General features: G+C 43.4%; 1 protein-coding gene across 1 annotated transcript in view; it reads right to left on the reverse strand.

The window, feature by feature from the left end:
* Nucleotides 1–27,947, reverse strand: part of COL6A6 (collagen type VI alpha 6 chain) — a 180,645-nt gene that overhangs the window by 109,771 nt on the left and 42,927 nt on the right. The window contains exons 2-7 of the mRNA XM_083188611.1: nt 10,805–10,906; nt 7,828–7,928; nt 7,151–7,741; nt 5,819–5,860; nt 4,427–4,492; nt 3,606–4,226 (exon numbers count right to left, since the gene is read on the reverse strand). Of these exons, the coding sequence (XP_083044737.1) occupies nt 3,606–4,226; nt 4,427–4,492; nt 5,819–5,860; nt 7,151–7,741; nt 7,828–7,894 (1,387 nt within the window). The 5' untranslated portion in view covers nt 7,895–7,928; nt 10,805–10,906. The remainder of the gene's footprint in view (nt 1–3,605; nt 4,227–4,426; nt 4,493–5,818; nt 5,861–7,150; nt 7,742–7,827; nt 7,929–10,804; nt 10,907–27,947) is intronic.

Here is a 27,947-nt window from a genome sequence, read left to right on the forward strand (position 1 = left end):
TTTAGAGTCAAAAATAGCCCCACTATCGGCAGATTTGACTCAGAGTTCTGTGCCAAGTGGATATCCATATCCAATAAATGTGCCATGGACCATATACTATTGGTCATAGACCAGTCCAATAAAGAAATGGCTGCTTACAAGCAAAAGATTGAGGACTTTGAAAAAATCAACCTCCCTACCTTATCCTCTGATGAGGAAATTGATTGGCTTGCTAAGCTGAATAACCAGCTGGCCATCTACAAAAGAGAGCTCATCAACTTTAAAAAAGAAAAATTTGCTAAAGTTGAAAGAGATTACAAAACACATCAAGTTTATGGATGGCTGTTTGGCACCCAGCAACAAAACCCAAGAAAAAAACCTTTTTTCAGGCGACCAAAGAACTCCAGAAACAACCTGGATACAGACACTTCAGCTGAAGCCAACAGCACAGCGAGTGACACAGAACCAACCACATCGAGGGGACGCGGACGCGGGATCCCTTTAGGGGTGACTACACGCCGCCAAAACGCCCCCGCAGAAGATTTACCAGGAGGGGCAAGCAAAACCAGCGCCAAGGGACGTGGAGGAAGGAAAGCCACCAAGAAAGGGAACTGATTTTTAATCTATCTACCCACGATCTGACGGAACCTGAGAAATCAGTACTGTCTAAGGGTTTATCTTTTATCCCTACTAACCATATAAATGAGCTGAATTGGTTAGCAGAGAAACATCAGTTGCATCGTAAGCTCAAACTAAAGGAATACTTTGCATCTCAACCTCCTCCCACGTCCGCTACCACTGATGAACTTCCCAAGAAGTTACAACAATTCAAATCAAAATCATCTTTTGATCCTCTGTCGAACAGTCCGAGCATTAAGACCTTCATGAGACTTATGGATCGGGACACTATACCCATTATTAAAAATACGGACAGATCTATGAATAATCTTTCCCCTCAGGAGCAGGAAGCTCTGAAGAATTTAGCCGCTAATGAGCGGATAATAATCCGCCCGGCGGACAAAGGGGGCGCGATAGTCCTTCAAGACATTGACAAATATCGCGCTGAAATTTATCGGCAGTTGGCCGATCCTGGGGTGTATTGTAAATTACTCAGAGACCCCACTGATACTTTTTCTGCCGTTCTAAGTGGTATTGTGAATAATGCTTTTGATCTTGAGCTTATTAAACAGGATTTGCATGATATATTACTGCCCAAACATCCTATAATTCCCCTGTTGTATACCCTCCCCAAAATCCACAAAGGATTAGATCCCCCACCCGGTAGACCGATCATATCGGCACGGGGGTCGCTCCTTCAACCGAGTGCAGTGTATTTAGATTCGATCTTACAGCCCCTTATCCAAGCTCATGACCATTTTTTACTTGACACATCAACCTTACTTAAAAAATTGAACAAGGTGGGCATGATCTCATCCGATGTATGGCTTGTCACAGCTGACGTGACTAGCCTGTACACCGTAATACCGCACGAAGCAGGTCTGCAGGCAGTCAAACGTCTGCTTCTTAAACAACCTGACAGAGATTTGGCCATGGTAGATTTCTGGAACTACTGGAAGTCATTTTAACCAAAAATGTCTTTTTATTCGATGGTCAATACTTCCTGCAGTCCAAGGGGTGTGCAATGGGGTCTTCGGTGGCTCCTACATATGCAAACATCTATATGTTTGATATTGAAGACGATCTCTTTTTTTCGGATCCTAATATTTCATCTAGGATAATATTTTTTACCCGTTATATAGATGACCTCCTATTTTTTTGGAGAGGAGCCACCGATGACCTCATTGCACTCTTTGACAGGAATAATGCATCTGATAGTCCGGTGAAATTCACTTTTAAAATGAGCCAGACATGTATCGAATTCCTTGATGTTGCGATCTCAATCGCTGATTCGAAATTAGTTACTTCTGTATTTATTAAGAATATAGATCGCAACACCTTTTTGCATTGGCGCAGTTGTCACCCCACAAAACTTAAACAAGGCTTACCGTATTCTCAGATGCTGAGAATACACCGAATTAACAGCAACAGCCAATCTGCAGCCACTCAAATGGATGAACTGATACAAAAATTTGTATGTAGGGGTTACAAATTAGACTCCCTTCTGGCCACTAAAATCCGTGTACTACAGTTGGATAGACTCCAATTATTGGAGCCTAAACCCAAAAAAACTGCAGGTGAAGTGATACCTTGGGTAATGCAATACAATTCTTCCTCGGGGGGGGGGGGGGATTACAGGTATTTCTAAAAAACATTGGAACATTGTTCAAACTGATGAGGCCCTGGGTCTGGGTAATAGTAGGCTCATGCCCTGCTACTCCAATTCCAGGAACTTACGCAGTATTCTGGTCAAATCTGACATTTCAGGTAGAGGTCTTGAGGTGCCCAAACATTTTTTACAGTTTAAAAAACCTGGCTGCTTTAAATGCTCCTGTACCACCTGTAAATTTTTAGTGACAGGTGACATATTTTTTCATCCACGCCTAGGAACTAAATTTAATATTAGATATCATCTGACATGCGAGAGCACACACGTGGTTTACCTGATTGGGTGCCCGTGTGGGTTAGCGTATGTCGGCAAAACCAGCCGCAAATTCAAGGAGCGAATGGGAGCCCACCGCTCTTCAATCAAACTTGCCCTCACCTCTAAAACCAGTGATCAGCCGGTAGCAAGGCACTTCTTGCATGCCGGCCACAACCTGACTTGTTTAAAATACCGCATGATTGATCATGTGCCCCCTCTTAAGAGAGGGGGGAATAGGAATGCCCTGCTGCTTCGCAGGGAAGCATTCTGGATCCACAAATTAGACACCATCACTCCTCGTGGCCTTAATGACATGATGCCATTATCATGTCTATTGGCCAGATAGGTCGACATGATTGGTATCATATTGTGATTTTGATGAACATATTGACCATGTTGTTTCCCCACTCCAGTGCAGCTGAAACTGATGCTATTTTTCTCTAATTATGTATATCGATGTCTATGTCGACTCTATGTGTCGACTATTTGCACTATGGAGTTTTTTCTGCATATTGACCAGCTAGTCCTGTATTAGTGGTTGAGTATTTGCGAGTAATCGCGAGTTACTTTAAGTAAGATATAATATGCATTATTTGTTCTTGTTTTCAGTGTCCTTTTTGTCTTTGTTTTAACTCACAGATACCGTTTCCTTGGCAACCAGACGCTGGACGGGTCCTGACGTGACTCTGTCACCGATGTGCGCCGGCTGGTCTGCAGGGCGCTTACACGATGACGTCATCGGGATGCCGTGCAGCGTGGATGGACGCCGAGGCGGCGCAATGTGCACAGGGTGGGGATATAAGGTAAGATTTTCTCATTTGTATTTTGTAATCTGAAGAAATTCCAAGAGGAATGAAACGTTATTACGATATTTGACTCCGTCTGATTATTTCTGCTACGAGTGCCGCACATTGTGTACACTACCCATCCTCCTCTCCAGTGAGGGCACCGGGCGCAGCACTATTCCAGGAGTGAGTGCCGTACCTGCTGTATTTTATATATATATATATATATATATATATATACATGCAATGCTGGTAACACACCTTTCCTCACCATAGTCATACTACAAGATTATTCCTACCTTTTCTAATCAGCTCCGATTCTTTCCGAATACCAAAACTGTAATGTTCAATTGCATTTTGAAGTTTCTTAAGTAAAGTGTCCGCTTGTTTAGAAAGATCCAAAAATGTCTTAACCTTGACCTGATAAAGTTCACTTGGGTATGATGCAATTATGTTCATTTGTGTCTGGTTAGCTTGTGCAATGCCCACTGTCATAACTCTGACATCCTGACTTCGCAGTAGATGGGCAGCTTCTGCAACACTGTCAGCAGAAGACCTGTGAGTGACCAGGATTGCTATTTGACGGATTCCTTGGCTCTTTCTATTTGCCAGGATATCACCAAACACCTCAAGTCGTGTGAAATTCAGGGCACCTCCAATATTGGAAATCTTTTCATTTGATGCTTTAATTTCTCCTACAAATTTCTCCACCAGGGATTTCTCGACTCCAGTTTCCAGGGAAGCTATTAATCTTGCTTTGCTGTTGAAGACAACTAGCCCAACGTGGACACAGTAATCAGTGATTTTTAGACCAGCTACAATTTCCAATAAGAATTTGTTTAGATTTGTGTTATCTGAGATGGCATGTTGGGATGTGTCCACCATCAATACCACATCTGCTGCCAGAGATCCTACACAAACTAAGAGAAGACACAAAAAACTGTCAATATTGTGATGCAAAAACCTGAATCAAAATTTCTATGAAATATATTTCAGCATGACTGCAAGTTCTGTCATGCATAAATATTTGTAACAGTAATATCTAAGTAATAAAGACTCACCAGGCACAAAATTACTGTACTGTATGTGTATATTAATAAGTCTGGGTTATAAACATTACCTGCTGTGCTATTAACATTAGAGGTATTGGTGGTTAATGGATCGGTTGCAGTAGCTTTTACAGTTTCTATGAGAAATAAATAAAACAGAAAAACAGTTTAGGAGATACATTGAAAAGGATGTGGCTCTAATTACTACCATGTGGACATATGTAGAACTGACATAAGCGATGTCTCTCCTAACAGTTTGGCAAGACGGACTATAATCCATACAAACAAAGATTATGTAGGAATGGGGTTGTAGCTAAGTCTTTTCATGTGGAATTAATAGCACCACCAATATTAGAAGTCTTTTTATTTGCACTATATACTTTACGTTTCTACACAATGGATTACTTCATTCCCGTACCTAGTATGCTACAAGTCATGGTTTGCTGCTGATTTCTGCTAGTCCAACATGAATATAGAAATTTTGGGTCTAAAGTCCCCCCATACACTAGTCACACTTGTACTAAGAACAAGTTGGATCACATTCCTCCTGAGCTCCCCTGGCAGATCCCTGGGAGGGCTCACATATGATTTGCCACTTAATGTGCCACTTTTTACATGCACTAAATCACATGGGATTTATCGCATGTAACTCCTGGGAAACTGAAGGCAGGGGACCAAGAGAATTAAAAAAAATAAACCCCATTCAAAAGAATGGGCTGTATTAGCCAATCAGCGGCCTCCCATTCTTTTGTGTTGTTTTTTTTTTATTTCCTGCCCGCCAATTACTGCCCGCCGGGATGCAGAGCGGTGGGAGCATCTGGGCTTTCTTCGTTGTCAAGTTACAATACTGTATGTTCATTAGTAATGATATGTTGTGACCAGACAGATAATTGTTCGACAAGAGGCCTGATCTGATTCAGATGTGGTTGCTGATGCAATTTATGTTGTAATCTTTTCCTGTCCACAATTGTGATTATATGTTAATATGCCCAGACTCTTACAAGAGCATAGGGATGACAACTGCTATCTCCTCATATCTACGTACAACTGTTAAAACATCGGCACTATCATCAAATATAGGGTACAGCACGCAGTCTCTGAGTGCCTCTGAAGATGTGCAGATTAAGCAGCTCTCCTGAGACGCCGAGGGCTCTCTCCAGTAGCAAGTGAGCTAATGTATTCATGCCCAGAGAACACGCTGCCATGGCACACCTGCGTTGATCAGACCACTCACTGTTACCTCCGGCAAATGCTGTCTATCTATCACTTTGTGACATTCCTTGTTGCGAGCAGCATCCCAATTCAATTGCTGCACTGGTGCAGTGCGGCTCAGACTCATGTGCAGTAAGAAAACATTGACTAACTTGTGTACTTCAGCAGCTTTGCAGAAAATTTTTAATGAGACTCAAGGAACAAGTAAATACAAATATACTTACAAAAATTAGTCTTAGAAGTAAAATTACCTGTTGTCCGATATACATTAATGACATCAGTGTTTCTTGGAGCTGTTGTAGTTATCATGGTTTCCAGGGAAACAGTAAAAATAAGCATAAAAACATATAATGGAGTCAATTCAATCAGTTTGAGGGACAATGACATATATACACTGGCAACAGCACCCAAACATGCCCCTTTGTGATATGATCGTATAATGGACTCTGGAGCTTATTCGGATCCATTCGCTCCCCTGCGCGTTCAGCAACTGCAAATGCTCATAAAGTGCATGTGCAGTCACTTTGTGCAAGCAGGCGTGGCAAATTGCTTATTCGCTGGCCCATTCGCACCTCGCAGTGCGGGTGGGGGGCATGGGGTGGCGGCTAGGGGCATCCTCATGGGAGCGCCCAGCGTTTCATGGACATCATATAAATGCGCCATTGATGTGGGGGGCGGACAGCTAACATCAGCAGTTGTCAACTGCCCGCCCTCTTCCCGTACAGGGAGCCCACAGATCTATGACACCAGAGGTGTCTTAGATCTGGGAGTGCTTGCAAAATCAGTCAATGGTCGGCAGCCATCGAATGTTTTTGTCCCCGTACGCAAGGCTGCGAATGGATGTTTATGCTAAACATCTGTTCACATCCGTGTGGAGATATCCGACATGCAAGCGGGGGCGGGCATTCATGCGGGTGATGCATAGATGACACTCAAAGCTGCAAATTTCGCAGCTTTGCGGGTCAACCAGAATCACCCCCAGTGTTCCTTGTACAGCCCTAAGGGGTTTCACACAATAATCAGCAAGTCCAGAGGAACCGTAAGTGTGGTATATAGCCACACTTCCTTGTATAGCCACACTTACTTGCGGGCCAAGGATATCTCTCCTATTTGAATTTACCTCAAATATTTAATAGATCTAGAATGATTTTAAACATTCAACAATTACAATGTATTATATACATGGAGTGGATTCTATCACACAAATTCACTCCTTGTCATATTTTGACTACTGATAATAAATGGGGTATTTTATAAATATCATGATTTAAATGGATACGCATATAATTACCCCTACTTTTATGACCCTCATCATACACAGGTGGATGACTACATATATGATTCAATGGTCATTATAGTTTTAAAAGACTTAAAAGTTCCAAACTTAAGCAATTACCATTTGTTACCTTTCAATCTACTTTGCATGTTACCGTTTTTCTCTTACTGTACTTTTGCTTGGCCTAATTGATCATTTATGTAAAGTTTGTAAGCTCCTTTGTGTAGGGCTGCCTTTATTTGAATAAGGCCTTGTCCTAACCAGACAGACTTAAATATACAGGAAACAGTAGTTCACAATCTCTGACCTTGTGTAGTTGGCACATAATACTGATTTTGGATAGCATCTTTAATTATGCCAACCATATCCTTTGAAAATGAAGTCAGATCCCGAATGTTGTCCTTCTTAAAGGCAAGGCTGGGTGATGATGCCATGGCTTCCAGCTGATCTGTTGGAGCAGTCTTTATTCCCGCTGTAATTATCCTGACACTATTTAGTTTAAGCGCAGTAGCAGATGACTGTACATCATCAAGAGAAGGGCCGGAGGAGATCACAACAAGAACCTTTGGATACTTTGTTCTATCTCTTTCAGTTTTCTCATCAAAAAAAGTGTCCTGGACCTTCGAGAGAGCGTTCCCTATCATTAAAGGCCCACCTTGGAATACAAATCGGTTTTTTATATAATTCAGTATTGGGCCCTTTGCTCTATAGGCAGGTAACAAGAAATTTACTTTTAGGTCATCATTGACTTGTCCTAAACCAATGCGATATTTATCAACACCTATTTGCAGCTCCAAAATTGTTCTTGATATAAAAGCTTTCACTTGGTTGAATTCTTTTTCTTCCATATTATCTGAACTGTCCAATAGAAATACCAGATCTCCATACTCAGGGACTTCTGCAGATACAGAAAACATTACAGTCACAGACATCACGGAAATTACCTGATCATTATCTTAAGGAATTTGGTTTATCTAGGCTTACCAGCTATCTGTGTTGATGATAGTTCCAGCCAAGTAACCATCACAAGGATACCAAGCACAAATTTCATTTTGTTTGATTGTTAGGATTTCAAAGGTGAAAATCTATGGTAAAATGGAAAATGTCAGTTATGCCTATCAAGGGGTGTGGCTTGTAAAGAAAAAACATAACTACCTGTATATACTGTATAAAATAAAAAAAAACACAGATATATAATAATAGATACTGTACACTAGTATTTGTGTATTAGTACTTGAGGTATTAGTAATTGTGCACTAACAAATGCGATATCTTAAGCTGGGTACACACTAATAGATCTATCTATCACCCATTCCATCGAATGGGTGGTATATATTTTGATTGCTTTGGCAGATTTGTACACTCAATACTGTATGTCTGTAAACAACATGGCTCACAGATATATCGGGGGAAATTTACTAAAGGAAATTTGTAAAAAATAGGTGTATTTGTATCCAGAAATACACTTATTTTTGAAATTTACTATCCCGAAAATACGGCAATTTGTATTCGTATAGATAGCACATCATTACGACTACGAATTGCCGTATTTTCGGGATAGTAAATGTCAAAAATAAGTGTATTTCTGGATACAAATACACCTATTTTTACACCTATTTTTTAATAATTTCCTTTAGTAAATTTCCCCCATCAGGTCAGAACCTGCACCACAGCTGATGCAGCTGTAGGGATTGACATCATAGCTATGGGGCAAATTCAAATGCCTATTCAGTTGTGATGTCTGGACACATAAGGTGTGTACACACGTACAGATTTTTCTGTCTGAACTATCTGGTGGGAACAAACTCATGGAAATGTATGGTTGCAAATGACAATCAAAAAATTGTTCCCAAACGCTTGAAAACAGACAGTGATCAGTCAGACAAATTGTATAAATCATTCTGATATAACAAATTTATCAAAGCATATATTTTTTTCTGTTTTCCTGCATTTGGATGGAAATTTTTGATTGTCATTTGCTCCCATACATTTCCAGGTTTTTGTTCCCACCAGATAGATCAGGCAGAAAAATCTGTATGTGTGTACGCACCTATACATTGACCGACTTATTGGCAGGGCCGAATTTGTGCCTAGGCACGTGAGGCACCTGCCTCAGGGCGGCAACAATTAAGGGCGGCAGGCAGGCTGACATTCTGTTAAATAGCAGCATGGCACAGCGGTTGGGCAGCAGCGAGTGACGAGCGCCGCAGACATGAATTATCATATCGTCACCCGCCACTGCCCACCCGCTGTGCCATGCACATTACATTACCGATTAGTGGCTGGGTCCGACGGGCCCCCTGCGCATCCGGAAATGGCTCAGGCTCACTGCTGCCGGCTCCCGCCCATTGGCTACTCTACACACACAGTCTATTGGCTGCTGTGTATCCAGCAGCTGAGCTGAGCAGCACGCAGATCCTCCCTGCGCTCAGTCAGTCACAGTGTGAGAGAGACTGATGGAGAGTGAGACACACTGTGCTGTAAAACACTGTACTAATAAGTGCCTCCCTCCGGGTCCTCCGTACATTGAGCAGTCAAGAGTGCTTAAAAAAATATTGAGGTGGCCTACAGTTAAATTTTAATGAAATATATACTTAACATTGTATATACATATATAATTACATTAAAATAGGAGGGGGGGGGGGACAAAAATGTTGTGCCTAGGGGCGGCCTGACCCCTAAATTTGCCCCTGCTTATTGGTAAGTATGTATGCTCACCAAATCGGCTGTGATGTCAGTGGATCCATTGGTATAGTGTGTATCCAGCTTTGGGCTGTTTGCATCTTTGTGGCACTCTAAGGTGATTCAAAAATATTTTTTTTATTTTAACTTTAAAGAAGAGGGTTTTGTAAGATTGCTTGGTTATTAAAATAGAGGAAATGCACAGTTATGAAATCTGATAATATATACACAAATGTGCAAGGGATCAGAGATCAAGGGCCTGTTTCTGAGTTTCATGTAATCCGATTGCACTGCTGATGTCAAGTATTTGAGCTAAATTGTGTACATGTGTGAAAATCTCTGGAAACCCTCGCACAGACTTGCATAAAGGTGCTGCTGCAATCAATTCAGACTGGTTACATCAGAAAGGTTACATAAAAGTTGTGAGCACTCCGAGGCAGTGACTCGGATAGGACTGGATGTATTACCGGAGTGTTATGGCTGCATTCCTAGAAATACAGTTGCATGCATGGGATGCCTTAAGCTGGTCACATCTACAGATTTATTGTCCAATCTGTCTGGTTGGAACGAAAACCTCGCAATGGATGGGAGCAAATGACAGTTGACCAAATGCTTCAAAATGCTGGAGAACTGAGAAAAAATGTTATTCAGATAATACCAGGTTTTAGTTCCAACCAGCCAGATCTGACTAAAATTCTGTAGATGTATGGCCAGTTTTAGACAGATAGAGCAACTGCGCCTGTCATATGGCTGCTGCAAGTTTTGTTGGCGAGATCAGTACTGGAGTATAAGGATTATCCAATCAGTATTACACCATATACAGGTACTAATAGTAGGCAACTCAGTCCTTGCCGCACGGATGCAAACAAGGGAAGAAGTTGTAGGCCATTTGCATTATCTAGCAGATGGGCGACTGCCAATAGACAGTACTGTGTGCACTTTTGCTTGCGACTCCGAATAAGGCCCCAGGTGTTTAAAAAATATCTCAAAAGCTTTAAAGCTGGTACAAAGGTGTTTCGTTATTTTTATATTTGTGATCATTTGAATATTTATAACTGTATTACTACTTAATATTTTTTAATTATGATTATTAAAGTCACTAATAACTGAATTTAAGTATTTTAGTTTAGGGTTAATAATCTGGAATAAAGTATTCATATATTACAATGCTCCTGTCACCTCTTTTTGCTACCAGATTCCAGTAAAATGACATACAGTACTGTACCCTTTAGTTTCTTATTGGTGTGAAGTGAGCATGGACAAGAAAGGTCATACTTACATGTATGTTGGCACTTACTTTGTGTTCAGATAAACACAAATCTCCACAATCTCCACATTGATCTATGAAAACATCGCAGTGACTTCTGCTGTTCTTTCCCACCTACAACAGAACAGGGGGCTTAATATTTTTGATAAACATCACAGTTACAGTTAATAATTTACATTGTCTTAGATAGAACTTTTCAAATGTAAATGTCTTACATTAATTTACATTTTGACATTTGAAATACGATCTATAGCTCAAGTAGCACGGGAACAGGGTCTGAAGATACAGTATAGAGCTGTATTCAATGCCCTGACGGTGAGCTATCAGCTCATAGAAGTGCCGATAGCTTACCATCAGGGTATTCAACAAATTTGGTTCACTCGCTGTTTGTCTCCTCGTCTGTTCCCTGAGGCAAGGTGGAAACGGCGAGTGTGGCCATTAAAATGGCGAGGCCTGCCACAAAATGCTGCAGACTGCCTGCATTTGCGGCGAATCTCGCTGTTTAAGGGGATCCTCACTGGCCTCTCATGAGGAGGATTCAGGCCTTACATTGAATATGGCAAGGGGGTTTGATGACTAGGATGGCTTATTTTCAGCGAGGAAAAGCCATCTTCGCCGTACAAACCCCCTTGCCAGTGGCATTGAATACTGGGGGAAGTTTACTAAGAATCTGAAGTACGACTGATGCCAGGTATGACCGGCATCGTTGTATTTTCATAAAAAAATAAAATAAATAAATAATAATAATATATGTAATGTAATATATGTAATGTATAAAAATACAACTCTTAAATAGGGCAGATGTACTAATCTGCCATATTTATGAATTTGTATATCCCCGATGGTGTAGGCGGTTATATGCCTTCGTATTCGTATTTAGAGGCCATATATATGGATGCTAAATACAAATATGAGTCAGCAGCCTGCACGGATCGGTCAGATGTGAAAAATTAGTAAAAATAAATAAATCAGGTACTTATGTATTATCTGGGCGCCCGATTTTTTAATTGTATGCCTTAACTTAAGGCATACAATCAGATGCGATGGACCCGATTTTTTCGGAAAAATCGGGTCCATCGCATCGCATGCAACCAAATCGCATGCAATGCGATTACTTAACATGTATTTTTAGTCCGCTCGCCACGCTTCGGGCTTGGTGGCTCGCTGCGCTCGCCGCACTATATAGAATCAACTCCATGCCCACTTGGATAGTGGGGGTATGAACAGGGTGGGTATACAATAAAAAAAATGGGGTCTGGGGGGCATTTAACATTGGACCCAATGTAAAATCGGGTCTCAGGGACCATTTGACATTGGATCCAATGTAAAAATCGGGTCCATCGCATTGCATGCGATTTGGTTGCATGCGATGCGAACGACCCGATTTTTCCGACCCGATCAAAAAATCGGGCGCCCAGATATTACATAAGTACCATAAATCATTTTTAAAAATAGGGTGGGGTCCCCCCTGTATTTTCAGAACCAGCATCGAGCCCAACCAGCCAGCAGGGTAATGGCACAGCCGGGGGAAACTTTTTACGCAAGTTCACCCAGCCAAACCATTATCCCCCTGACCGGTCAGTCTGGGCAGGGACCCTGGGGAGTGGGGACCCCCCTCCAAGATTAACCCTGAAGCCCCACATGCAGCAAAGGACTGGGCCGCCGAATCGGCCCTGGCATTTGTGCATGGTCGCGCGTGCAGACTCCGGACACACGCTTGCGTGCATTGTCTATCCCAGCTTGCAGGATGCCCCCCCTCTCTCCTGGACTTGCGGCGGGTCCGGCAGCTCTCTCTGTGCGCAGATCGGGAGGCGGACGCCCACCTTGCAAGTAGAAATCGACCCACCTGGCCATCAGCCCCTCTGGCATTCGCCAGATGGCCAGTCCGGCCCTGCCCACATGCACTGGGCTGATGGCCTTTTAAAAAAATAGATATTATGCATTGTTGTGGAATTATGAGTCCCAGTAAGCCTGCACTGCATGCAGGGACTTGGAAAACCACAAGTTCTCCACTTGTGGCTTGTAAATACAAATAAAAATGTGCCATAAATATTATAGTAGGAAGCAGATATGGTTGTCACTATTCTAATCACATTAGGATCATCAGATTCCCAGTATGTTTCCTGAAGGAAAACAATAATGTAGGCATATTTTTCCAAAGAGAGATACCACTTTCTTCCTCTTTACAAGCATATTCAGCCATTCAGAATTTGAGGAGATCAATTTTAAGTTGGCATGAGTAAGGAGAATAGAAATTGGCAGTAAATAAAGATTACATTCCCCACTAGTGTTGCATCACAATTTTCAGCGATCGCAAATGTATGCTCATTTTCCTTCAAAAGCTGCATTGGTCCAGTTTTATGCTGTTATACACATGTACATTTTTATATTTTTTTCTAACATGAAGGTTGTAGGATGTCTATAAATGCAAACAGGCTAACATATGTTTATTACCACTACAATTATTAATCTTTGGTCATTTCAAAGTAATTAAATTCAGGATGAAACAAACGTTTTCAGACAAGCTTATCTCTTCTTCATCTGCTTAAATGTTAGCAAGTATTTCAGAACCTTGGAGAGCAGCATTATTCACGTTTCGATGGATGAGCACATGGCTGATCCATTCATGTTAGTTAATGGTAGTGGTTAGATCCAAATTGGAGAAAGTACCTTTCACATCACCTGACATGTTACACTTGGGACATGAGCACTGTATATAGCCACGCCACCATCTATTGCCTCCAGCAACCAGGTGGTGAACAGAGCAGGCCATGATGCCCGAAGTGAGGGGAGTGAAGCATGCCCGCAAGGGTACATTTGGGCTACCTTGTTCGTTCCTTTGTTATGCCTGTTACACTTATCAATATGTGTATATATATACACACACACACACACACACACACACACACACACACACACACACAGATAGTAGATATATGGATACATATATGCCTACATAAATGTTCATATATATAGGCACACATTTATACCTATATGCAAAATCGACATTTATATACAATGCAAACTCCAATGCCAGCCTTGCACCTATATCCTAGTGAGAACAGAGGGGAGGGGAGGGGCAGGATACCTGGTGATTGGTGTCTGTGCTGTTAGCAGCCTGGAAGTCAGTGACAGTCTGTACAGGCACCAGAGAACGATGCAGCAGTACGTCTGGAAGAATGGGCCACAGTAGGGTCAGGGAAGACGGCAGAACTTAAAGACCTGTCGCCGCTGCCATGTATGGTGGCAGGTCTGAATCCTGAATGATCCAGGCCCTGTCAGCCATTATAGCAAAGTTTGGGAGAATGTGCCATTTTTTTTAAAAAATGGCTCAGTGTCATTTTTGAAATTCGAGATGGCCACCATTAGCTAATCACAGCTCACTGCATCATCAGTTCGTTCCCTCTGGCTGGCTTATATTTTCAATGTGTGGCAGCAGCTGACAGTCCACCAGCAGGAAATGAGCATGCATGAGCTCCCATTGAAGACATTGTAAGCCCTGATGGGCAGTGGCCATACAAGAGACCTTAAAGCACACAGCCCCAGTGAAGATGCATTAAAATAAACTATTAAAACTTTGTGTCTTGTTTTTATTTTAGTATTTTATTTACGGACTACAGGTCCCAGCGGATCTTTAATGTCTGGGCATGCTGGCACTTGTGATTCTAAAAGTGCTGGCATGTCAGGGCAGGCTTGCTAGGACTTGTAAGCCTCCTGTAAAGAACAATATTATCAGATCATGAACCCTGCACAGGGCCAGATTAACAATTGGATGGTTAGAGCTGCAGCTCCAGTCCTCCACATAAAATTAGTCCCATCATTATGATAGCATGATGATTACCAAAAAGACACCAGCTGGCCACATGGTTGGCCATAAATCATAAATATTAAAACTATATTCCAGTTTTACACATTTATGCAATTTTTGTACTTTTATATGTTTATGGAGACACATAATGTATGGGTTCTACATGCCTATGTGGTATTGGCTTTACCTTCTCCACTGTCGGTAATAGAACTTTTAACATTTTCAGCTCCAGGCATATTAGGCCCTTAATCCAGCCCCGACTCTGCATCCACACTGCACCAGAGGTTCTGGCCATAACACTGGGCTTTTAGCTTTTTGCTAAGGAAGGGAGACCCCATTTTAATTTTTGGTGTCTCCACTTTGTGAGGAACCAGCCCTAGACTAACCAGTTAGCACTGGTCCAGTTGATAGCGAAGGGTGCCCAAACTGAGTGTCCCCCATGCTATTGCAATATACCACTGGCTGGTCCAGCTTTGTTTCTTTGTGTTTTTTTTTTTGGGGGGGGGGGGGGGGGGTGTTAACCAGTGCTCTGTCAAAGTCTCAATGCTCTAATGCATTTCCAGGAGTAAGGCGTCTTGTGTCTTTTTTACACAGAGTGTTGCCACCGTATACATGTTTACTGAGGATCTGCCGTATTGGTGAGGGCATCTGAACGGATGACACTGAACAGGGTATCAAGGTCAAGGTATCTGACTGTACGAGGTTGAGGCCACACTACATTAATTGGCCTGGGGCCCATAATGCTGTTAAGATGGCCCTGGGTCTATTCCGGAATGCATGCACAGACTGGTGGCAAGCATCGCAATTGCCCTGGACTTGAACCTTAGGAACGTTTAGTTCCAACCTGATGAGGTCACATGGATGCTGTAGGTAGGCCCATACATTTGGATATAATTAAGCAGAGCACGTCGATTTTGCTTTTTGTTAAATTTCTTACAATTGTTATGATAAGTACTGTCTGATGTGCACTGGCAATATCCTTTTTTTGTGTATAAGTCACAGAAGCCTAAACAAAAGGAAAACAGAAAGTCCCAAGGTGCGATAATAAAGCCTTGTAGCGTCAATAATGGTGGAGGACAACTGAAAGAGTCCCCACTAGTCGGTCATAGAAACTGGAAAAGCAGTATTGAATCATAGTAAGTTATTTGTAGGATGATAAGTGTTGAATGATGTTGCTCATATAGCGTGATAGTCATAAAAAAGAACAGAAAATCATGCAAGGCTCCGAAATCTTAATACACAATGCAATGACCTCAATGGGAACCAGAGAAGCATACCAAACTCACAATGGAGTGTATAAAGCCGAGTGTATAAAGGTACCTTTTAGAGGGTCACCTCATGTGGGAGTTTTACTGTCAGATGGATGCATACCTTACTCACAGTAGAATTAGATGTGGTGACTCATATCACGGTTTCTTTGTCACTGATCATACACTTCCTCAGCTCGGGACAAGCTCATGGAAAGTTCCATTGCACAGAAAAAAGTAAAAATATAATGGGTGAGATTCTGCATTAAGTAAGCATTCCAACAGTGTTCCCCAAAGGCCATCAGAGCATACCGAACTCACAATACAGTAAGCACCAATGTGTATGTTTAGGTACGCATTTGATTGGAGGAGAATTGGTCCATATGTGGTGATAACCTTAAAAATACCTTGACATACACATTGGTGCTTACTGTATTGTGAGTTCGGTATGCTCTGACGGCCTTTGGGGAACACTGTTGGAATGCTTACTTAATGCAGAATCTCACCCATTATATTTTTACTTTTTTCTGTGCATGGGAACTTTCCATGAGCTTGTCCCGAGCTGAGGAAGTGTATGATCAGTGACAAAGAAACCGTGAAATGAATCACCACTTCTAATTCTAATGTGAGTAAGGTATGCATCCATCTGACAGTAAAACTCCCACATGAGGTGACCCTCTAAAAGGTACCTTTATACACTCGGCTTTATACTGTACACTCCATTGTGAGTTCGGTATGCTTCTCTGGTTCCATTTAGGCTGCATCTCAGGTACAGCATGTTCTATGGATTTTATTGTTTTTTTCTTTTATTAAAGTCACTTTTAATTAAATCAGTTCCCATCTTTTTTTGTGTGCCTGCACTCTGCCCACGAGTGGGGTTGATATGGAGAAGTTAGGGGACTGTTTTAAAGAAACCGTTACAGGTGATCCACAGTCGGTTACACTGTAAGTTTAGGTACCCATGGAGGAGACTTGGTCCCTGTGTGGTAATAACCTCAAAGATACCTTTACATACACGATGGTGCATACTCTATTGTGAGTTCAATACGCTATGACGGTCTTTGGGGAACACTGTTGGAATGCTTACTTAATGCCAGAATCCCATTATATTTTTACTTTTTTCTGTGCATGGGAACTTTCCATGAGCTTGTCCCGAGCTGATGAAGTGTATGATCACTGACAAAGAAACCGTGATATGAGTCACCACATCTAATTCTACTGTGAGTAAGGTATGCATCCATCTGACAGTACAACTCCAGCATGATGTGATCCTCTAAAAGATACCTTTACTGTATACACTGAGCTTTATACACCTAATTGAGAGTTTGGTGCACTTCTCTGGTTCCCATTGTGGTCACTGCATTGTTTATTAAGTGTTCTGAGCCTTACATGATTTCCTGTTCTTTTTTATGACTATCAGGCTATATGAGCAACATCATTCAACACTTATCATCCTACAAATAACTTGAGAGGAAATCCAGCGCCATCAATACTGCTTTACTGCAATCCTTTGCGTTTCTAAGTCACAGAATTCTGTTGATGTCTCTATGCTTGTGTGAACTGCGCATATGGCTAACATGTTTTTTTTAGAAGTCAAGTATTTGAAACGATCTGTATTTGGCAAATTTTGAAGATGTAATTTCCTTCATTCCCTTTTTAACATAAAACAAATATTGCATTTGGAAAACATAGTTCTCCATATTTACAAAAATGTTTTAAATTCTACTCTATACCAGAACTGATCATTATCCAACATCTTTCTTTACTTTTGGCCTCAACATTTAAGAAACAGAGCTGTCAAGCCAGCACACATTTAGCAGAACCCCTACACGTGATTTTCAATGAGCTGTGAACCTGGATTCTATTCATGAGCAAATATATATCTTCATAAAACAAAGTGTGGTTATTAGTATTAATTTAATAAAGTGAATACAATGCTCTAAGGGGGAAATTTACTAAATTTACAAAAATTCGTATTCTTAATATGAATGAATACTAATCCATACAGCTGTTCTAGCCGTATGCAAATTCATATTCCGGAGGGTAATTTACAAAGCAGTCCAATCCAACTGCTTTGTATTTACCGATGTCATATCCATTCGCTAATACGAATTCGTATGGGCGATCAGTCAGATCCGTGCAGGCTGCAGTGTGTAAAAGAAAAAAATAATTCATATTAGCGGCCGCATATATATATATATATATATATATATATATATATATATTCATATTAGCGGTAGTATAATTTACTTCCACAGGTACCCCAGGTATTTCTTCAGAACGCACCGATGGATAGAGGTAGACCTACCTATGGGCTCAACATAGGTAAGCATCTGTATGAAAGGGCTCAGTATGCAATAACGTTTTATTTTTATTGGGTGTCTGTGTTTAATTAACTATTTGTATTGCTGTGGAACTACAAGTTCCAGCTGACCTTTTATTGCCCCGCATGCTGTTCTCCAAGTCTCTGCATGTGGGGGAGGCTTGCTGGGACTCATAGTTCCACAGCAATATACAATAGGGTGCTGGTTCTTAAAATATGGGGGGACCCCTAGTCATTTTGTCCCCCGTATTTTGGGAACCAGGACTGTCCCTTGGTCTGGTGCTGGTTTTAAGGGACCCCCTATTAAAATTGTTTCCCGATTTCTTTACAACCAGGACCAGCTCCTTGAGCCTGGCGCTGTTTACGGCCCTGGGGGGGGGACGGACCCCACGCTGGTTTTTAAAATTATTTATTTATTCTTATTTTACACACTGAAATCTGCACGGATCTGACTGATCCATGCAGGCTAAAGTCAAATATGCCAGGAAAATGAAGTGTATTTAAGTGTATACGGCCACTTAGTAAATTAGGAATCACCATTCTTTTGAATGGTGATTCCTATTTGTATTTTCCGATGGTGTATACAATCGTATTTGTAAATACAAATATGAATATGCCATAAATACGAATATGAATATTAAATTACTATTAATATAAATGTATTAATATATTAATTAATATAAATTTATATACGCCTAAAAAAAATCGTATTTTACTATACAAATACAATTTTTTGGGTGTATTTTGCTTAGTAAATTTCCCCCTAAATATTTATATTGCTCCCATCAGTGGAAACCTAGTAAAAGTGTACACACTGATAGGTACAGTTTACCACCCTTTCCATCTAATGAGTAATATACAGTATATGTAGGTCATCAGTGAATGTGTACAACCGATAATCGATGTGTACTTTTCCTGCAACTACTGTTTCGCTCCCCCGTACCTTGCTTCCTGCCGCACATAAGATTTATCGGTACTTGTGTACCTTCACGGCTCCCATCGCATGCCATCGCATGCCATATGTAATGGCATGCGATAGCATGCGATGCAATGCGATTTTTCCGGGGTTTTGATGCATTTGTGGGAAAAAAACCGCATGCCATCGCATCGCATGCCATGCGATGTGATGGCATGCGATTTGGATCACAAATGCATCCAAATGCATTACAATTAGTAGCAAACATGTTAAATGCACCCCAAATGTCATTTTTCACACTGTACCACCCCCACTATCAATGCCAACCCGAAGCGTGGCGAGCGCAGCGAGCCCGCGAGGGGTGGCGGTACGCGTCCTACGACCTTTTCATACCCCCACTATCCACGTCGGCGTGGAGTTGAGAATAGAAAGTGCCCGAGCCCGAAGCATGGCGAGCGCAGCGAGCCCCGCGAGGGGACGCGGATACCTTCACAGGTATCTGCGTCCCATCGCGGGCTTCACAGGTGTCCGCATCCCCTCGCGGGGCTCGCTGCGCTCGCCACGCTTCGGGCTCGGTGGCTCGCTGCGCTCGCCACACTTTCTATTCTCAACTCCACGCCGACATGGATAGTGGGGGTATGAAAAGGTCGTAGGACGCGTACCGCCGCCCCTCGCGGGCTCGCTGCGCTCGCCACGCTTCGGGTTGGCGTTGATAGTGGGGGTGGTACAGTGTGACTAATGCCCTTTGGGGTGCATTTAACATGATTTTAATACATGTCAATGATTTCTGTGAAAAATCGCATCGGATCGCATGCGATGCCATGCGATCGCATATGATGCCATGCGATGCGATTTTTTCCTATGCGATGGCCATCGTGGGAGCCGTGATACTACACAAGTACCGATTTATCTTATATGCAGATCGTCTGACCTCCGGATCTGATCCGATGCGCATGGGACCATGCATCGGATCAGATCGGATGTCATACACTACGCAATTTGGGCCTATTTCACCCGATTTCTCGGCCGATCCTTCAGAATCTAGTTATATCGGGCCCAAATCGCATAGTGTATGGGGGCCTTTAGAATAGAATGACTCTATTCATCAAGTCCTGAATGTTATGAAAAAGGTCATATGTGAATTCAGATCCAAATACGAATGTAAAATAGACCACATTTTCCATCTGTATGGGCTGAAGCATGCACGGATCAGTTAGATTGTTGCATGCTTCTATTGTAAAATTATGAATAAATAAATAATAAGAATAATAAGAATAAAAACCATTGTGGGGTCTCCCCGTGAGTATAACCAGCCCTGGGCTCTTTGAGACGGTCCTGGTTTCTGAGATACGGGGGATAAAATAAATAAGTTACATTCCTGTATGTCATAAACCAACACCGGGCTCTTGGACTGGTCCTAGTTATAAAAATATGGGTAAAAGGGGTATGGGTTGAGGGGGGGGGGGGGGTGCCCTGAGATAGGAGAGAGAGTCTAACTTTATTTTCCAACTTGTTTATTTAAATATTTATCTATTTTCTTATTGATGTAATATGTTTTTGTATTATTATTATTTTATGTTTTAATTCATTCATAAGCACAGTCTATTGTTGTATGTTAACTTGATGTGTTATACAGTAGTTTCCAATAGTGAAATTCTTTGCCAATTATCCAAGACATTAGGGATGACATGTAATAGGGTGAGAGAATCAGAAAACTAGAGACTTGGTAAGAATTCTCCAGTTTTTTTTTAAAGCAGCAAAACCAGTTTGATTTTATATTGTAAAGGATTGCCGCTTTAAAAAACTGGAGATTTCTTACCAAATCTCTCACTTTCTGATTCTCTCATCCTATTATATTTCCCCCTATATTTACTGTTATGACTAACTATGGATGATATGTTGCGAAGTTTACTGGTTGCTACCAAACTGTTCTTTTTCATGACTCACAGATCCGCTATATTTTATTGTCCTTATTGCCTTTTTAATTGGAAATGTCATCACTGTGCAAATATTCATATTTACTGTGCATTTTATTGTATGCTATACAGTGCCTTAATAAAATAACTTTTTTTAAAAAAAATATGGGGAACAAAAAGAGGTACTCTTTACCTAGCATGGCGCCCACGATGTCCATCGCGGTCATCGGGGGTAAAAAATGCCCACGATTTCCCATAGGGATCAATGTTAAAAGTGTGATTGGACGCGATTTTACTGTTCAATGCCTCAATGCCCGCGATTTTTCCATAGGAAACAATGTTAAATGGGCCACAGAGCCCTAATAGTCCCCCTGAAGTCTGAAATGGCCCCCATAATTGTTAACGCCACCCCACGATCAACGTGAACCCGAAGCGTGGCGAGCGCAGCGAGCCCGCGAGAGGCGGCGGTACGCGTCCTCCGACCTTTTCATACCCCCACTATCCACGTCGGCGTGGAGTTGAGAATAGAATAGTGTGGCGAGCGCAGCGAGCCACCGAGCCCGAAGCGTGGCGAGCGGACGCGGATACCTGTGAAGCCCGCGAAGGGATGCGTTTACCTGTGAAGGTATCCGCGTCCCCTCGCGGGCTCGCTGCGCTCGCCACGCTTCGGGCTCAGTGGCTCGCTGCGCTCGCCACACTATTCTATTCTCAACTCCACGCCGACGTGGATAGTGGGGGTATGAAAAGGTCGGAGGACGCGTACCGCCGCCCCTCGAGGGCTCGCTGCGCTCGCCACGCTTCGGGTTCACGTTGATCGTGGGGTGGCGTTAACAATTGTGGGGGCCATTTCAGACTTCAGGGGCACTATTAGGGCTCTGTGGCCCATTTAACATTGTTTCCTATGGAAAAATCGCGGGCATTGAGGCATTGAACAGTAAAATCGCGTCCAATCACACCTTTAACATTGATCCCTATGGGAAATCGCGGGCATCGCGGCCATCGCGTCGCACCCGTTTTTTAGTGCATTTGATGGCCGCGATGCCCGCGATGGGCGCCGTGCTAGGTAAAGAGTACCCAAAAAGAGTAGGGGTCCGCCATATTATTATACCCAGCACCGTGCTTCAACATCCTGCAGTGTAATGCCACAGCCAGGGGAGACTTTTTACATAAGCTCCCACGCCCAAAGCATTCTCACCCTGGTTGGTCAGCCCTGCCCGGGACCCTAGGGGAGTGGGGACCCTTCAATAAAGGCTCCCTGCAGGCCACCCCAGCAACTGATGAAGCCCAGGACTATCCCTGTCACTCCTGGGCAGTGCGTGCTGGGTTGCTAATTTTCAGTATTGGGCTTTGATGTGGAACTACAAGTCCCAGCAAGCCTCCCCCACATGCAGGGATTTGGAAAACCACAAGTCCCAGCATGAGGGGCATTAATGGCCAGCTGGGACTTGTAGTCCCACAACAGGACCAATACCCAAATAAAAGCACAAACAAGCTGAATAAAGTATAACTTAAGTACATGCTCACCTATCCTGAACCTGTAGGTTCTGTCCACTTGTTCAGTATGCGAAACTATGGAAAAAAAGTATACTCACCACTTCCAGTGTAGATCGCATCCTCTTCATTCCATGTAGGCAATCCAGGGGTTAAAAATAAAAAATTGCAAAAAATGCAAATTTTTTGGGAAACCAGGACTAAACCAAGAGCTCAGCACTGGTTTATGAAATATGGGTTGACCTTATTAATATTGTCCCCCATATTTCAGAAATCAGGACCGACTCTAAGAGCTGGTTATACTTGTGGGGGTGGACACTATGCTATTTTTTAAAAATTATTTCATCTATTTTATACAGAGAAGCATCACATGGATCTGACTGATTCATGTGATGCTTCAGAGTTGTAAGTATTTGGCTGATGGGAATTTGAAAATAAGAATCCTGAGAACTCGGCTCCTTTAAAAATGAGTTGATGAGCTAATGGCAGCCAATCTGTTTGTACAGCGGATCGGCCGTGAATGGCCTTCTTAGTAAATTTCTCACCACAATAGGTCTGATTTGCATTCACAGCTATTAGCATCTTCAGAGGAAGTGGTCAACAATGTCTCCATTTGTGCCAAAATCGGTGGAACTGGATGTTGATTGGGTTGATTGCACACAGATAGTATTCTGTGAGAGTACAGTGGATATGTAGGTGGACTTACTGGCTATTCTGATTTGAGCATACACAGGGATCCATCTGATTTAAAATGGATCTCTTGCATCAGTAATAGTACTGGTAAAAATGGGCCTGATTCAGACCTGATCGCTGCTGTGCAAATTTGCAGGGTGGCAAATTATTGATAGACTGTTCATGCATCTGGTCTGCATTTCATGTGTACGACGCCGTCCAGTGATGAAATTCAGCTACTTTTTTTAATCGCTAGCCATTAGAAAGGTGACTGACAGGAAGCCGGTGGTTGGGGGTGGTAACCGTCTGTTTCATGGGAGTGCTAGAAAAAAACCACAGGCGTGCCTAGGGAAAATGCAGGCGTGCCCAAGTGGTTTAGGGTAGGGTGTGTGACGTCAGCTCCGGCCACGATCAGCCTGTTTCCATCGCAGCTGCCAAGTAAGTAGTTCAGGGCTACTTAGAGCCTGCACACACTGGGAAATCATTTGATGGTGAGTGGATTTGGAAACATTTGTATAGCTGTGAATAGATAAGAAAACCATGCGCATCTATTTGCAAGGCAGGGTGACTTTTACCTGATTGCTTGCCACTACAAATTAGCAGCCATGCATTGTGCATTGATAGTGGCGATGGCTATTTTTACAATAGTGCTTATAGAATTATAGAAGCATATTATATTGCAGTCCAATATCTAGACATAATTAACTGCTTTAGGAATTTCTTGTGTTTTATGGACATGGGTTGGATTGGATGCCTAATACATTTTCATACAAATCAATCTCGTGGAGGTCCCAGAACAGGCTTCCTATGTCAACGTTCTGCCCAGCACGCACCATCAGGAGGTAAGACCAGGATCCCCAACCTCCTAGTATATCTTCTGGCATCCAATGTTACCACTCTGGGAAGTTTTCCTCCAAATCTATCCAGTGCAGAGCTCAGAACAGGATCCCTGGGTCACAGTACTTTCCGGCACACCGCACAGAGAGGTCCGACTCAGCTCAAACCCCCTAGCATGTCTTCTAGGAACCAATGTTACCACTCTTTGAAGCTTTTTTCCTAAATCATCCAGTGGCAAGCCCTGAACAAGCTCCCCAGGTCAAAGTTTTTGCCAGCGTACACCAACATGAGGTCTGACTGGATCCTCACACCCTACCATGTGTTTTGGGATTCAGTGTGAAGTTTTCTTCCAAATCCATAAAGCTCAATTCAGCATAGTCAGTACATCCACCTACATGCCCAGAACTGGCTCACTGGGTCAAACTTCTGGCTGGTGCATTCCAAAGTGAGGCCCAACAAACCCCAAACCCCTAGTATGTATTCTAGGATCCAATGTTAAGACTATGTTAAGTTTCCTTCTAAATCCATCCAGCAGCCCCCCCCCCCCCCCTAAAACCTGACTAGGGTCCAAATGGTTCATTGGTTTCATCCCAATCTGTGCAGGGTTGTCTGAACGCATAACCAGACCAACAATTAATTTTATATAAAATATACTGTAGGTATTTAACCCCTTACCCCTGAGTGCCAACATGGTACTTGTGTAGTTTCACGGCGGCACCTTATGCTACGCTGTTAGTGTAGCCCAACGGCAGCCTAGCGTAGTTAGTGTAGTGTCCCTGCGGCAGCCCTGCATAGTCAGCGTGGTGTCCCTGTCAGGCAGCGTAGCCACCGTACTGTCTCCGCGAGATGCAGCTCTGTCCCTGGCGTCCCTGGCAAGCCTAGTGAGTGCCTCTCACACAGCGCCGGTAGCCGCTAGATCCCCTGCGCTGGCAGATGCTGGCAGAAAGGCGATCATGCGGGCGCCGGTGGAGAGTAGCTCATCTGCCTGAGATGCACGAGTGTCTCATACGCTTGTGCGTCTCAGTAATGCATGCGGCAGGGTATGGAAACCTGCCCGTGTCTGCTTGAGGGAGACGGTCAGGGTTTGGGGTTCGCTAGCGCATGCATCCTGTGCACAATGGGGAAGTGCAGGTGCAAGTGCATCTCATTCCCAATAAAGGACGCATTTGCCAGTGCTCCATGTTACATACCGGCAAATGCCTCCATTTCAAACCCCCACTATCCATGTCAGCCCAAAGAGTAGCGAGGGGACGCAGTATATGTCCTCTCAACCAGAGGCGTAACTATATTTTTTGCGCCCCCCCCGCCGGACATTTCGGGCGCCCCCCCCCCGAAATATTAACCCCCTCCTTACCCGTCCCCATTGCCGCCGGCGCTTCTGCCTCTAACCCGACACGCAGATCTGTGTCGGGTGACGGGCGGTCCCCGGCTCCGGCTGCAGTGCTAATATAATAACAGACACTCTGAAAATGGCTGCCCCCATACAGCATTATGGGGGCAGCCATTTTCCGAGTGTCTCTTATTATATTAGCACTGCAGCCGGAGCCGGGGACCGCCCGTCACCCGACACAGATCTGCGTGTCGAGTTAGAGGCAGCGGCGCCGGCGGGAATGGGGTAAGGAGGGGGAGGACAGGAGTCGGGAGCCGGGACCAGGTGGTAACTATAGTCCCGCAGACCACCCAGGCGCCCACACCTGCCTAGCGCCTCCCCGCCACCGCGGGGGCTGCGGGACTATAGTTATGCCACTGCTCTCAACCTGTTTATACCCCCACTATCCACGTCAGTGTGGAGTTTATAAAGTGTGGTGAGCGCAGCAAGCCGCCGAGCCCGGAGACTGACCTTCTTCCCACAGCTTGTAGGATGCCCGTTGACACAGGTCTGTGTCTCTGGCAGCAAGTGGTGACGTTGGAAAAACTCCACCGACTCCTCCTTCATCTGTGGCAGGTTGAAAATGGTTAATGGTTCAGCAGCCATAACCCACACCATGTAATAAGCGGTGATACAATGCTGACTGACTAAGCTAACTGCGTAATGCTGACTGACTACGCTAACTGCGTAATGCTGACTGACTACGCTAACTGCGTAACGCTGACTGACTACGCTAACTGCGTAATGCTGACTGACTACACTAACTGCGTAATGCTGACTGACTACACTAACTGCGTAACGCTGACTGACTACGCTAACTGCGTAATGCTGACTGACTACGCTAACTGCGTAATGCTGACTGACTACGCTAACTGCGTAACGCTGACTGACTATGCTAACTGCGTAATGCTGACTGACTACGCTAACTGCGTAACGCTGACTGACTACGCTAACTGCGTAACGCTGACTGACTACGCTAACTGCGTAAGGCTGACTGACTACACTAACTGCGTAACGCTGACTGACTACACTAACTGCGTAATGCTGACTGACTACGCTAACTGTGTAAGCTCCGGTTAGCTGCAAACGTACACACAGTCGCAGGGACTACGCTGGCTGCAGGAACACAATGCTGATGCTGACAGGGAGGCTGACTATGCTAACTACGCTGACTGCGCTGGCTGCGATGCTGACAGGGACACTACGCTGACTATGTAAGGTGCCATCGTAAAACTACACAAGTACCACCAACATTGCTGTGAGAGATCCACAAAATATCTGCTAAAATTGCCAGCATCGCTCACAATTCTTTTAGTATAAATAAACTCCCAGCATTTTGAAGGTGCATTTTAAAGAGCTAAGTGGGAGAAGGGCCAAATATATGTTCACAGGATGAGTCACCAACTGAAGTTAAGTTCTAATAGAACTTCCAATAGAGCTATTTAATTATTTGGGAGTACAACGTTTGGAATGAAAGAGCAGATAACCTGCAGACCTCTGGCAGGGCGTTTGTGCTGATAGTCTCCTAATGAAGCAGCTGTTTGAAACATACTGTAATTGTGATAAATGTTACAAATCTTTCCTGCATGTTTGTGTTTTGTAATCATGGGGGATGGTGTGTCGTCAAGTGGAGGTTAAAGGCCCCCACCCGACTTCACAATCCTGGCGCTTAATACAAAATTTAATAGGGCACTAGTGTGTTACATTAATTATAAATCAGCTGCTGCAGGCATCAAGTGAGTTCACTGGAGCTCACCAAAGATACAAGAAGACTAGAGGCCCATACAGACACAAAGATGTGCTAGTAACGACACATCGTTGACGACCGTCGTTTACTATCACCTTTGAAGGGCAAAGCGAACGACAAGCTGAAATTCAAAACAAAAGCGAAAAACGATGTCATACGACGGACGACGGACGATGACCGACGATCAACGATCTGTGGTCGTCGAGGTCCATTTTATCAATCTGTCAGTCAAAAAAATGGGCAGGAATGTGGGCAGGATTATGTACAGTAAATAAATAGGCTCGGACATTTTAAACTCTCTGCATTTGATGCTCTGTGCTAGTTCTGTGAGGTTTATTCCTGCTGAACGCTTTCGCAGTGCTATCTTTTGTGTTTCTTTCTGCAATGGTTCCTTATCGGTACAAAGTGATGGCAGCGTATGTTGGAGTCGCTTTGTTAGTGGACAAGGAGAGATTGAAGAAACGTAAAAGGTTTCGTTCTTGCTGGTCAAAGAAGTGGCTCCAGAAGAGAGATTCGCTCTCTCACATGGTTCTGCTTTCTGAGATCCACGAGGACTGTCCTGACGATTTCAGAAATTTTCTCCGCATGGATGATGCCACGTTCACGGAGTTGTTGGAACTGGTTAGGCCTCATATCCAGAAGCAGGATACAAGGATGCGCAAGGCAATTCCTGCGGAGGAGAGACTGATCGCCACTCTGCGATTCCTGGCGACCGGCAGGTCCTTGCAGGATATGAAGTTTGGAGCGGTCATTTCCCCACAGTCTCTTGGTCTCATTATACTAGAGACATGCAAGGCTATCTACAGTGTCCTCCGTGAGCAGTACTTCA

The sequence above is a fragment of the Crinia signifera genome, chromosome 5, assembly GCF_055691185.1.
Source record: "Crinia signifera chromosome 5, ASM5569118v1, whole genome shotgun sequence".
NCBI classification, from domain to species: Eukaryota; Metazoa; Chordata; class Amphibia; order Anura; family Myobatrachidae; genus Crinia; species Crinia signifera.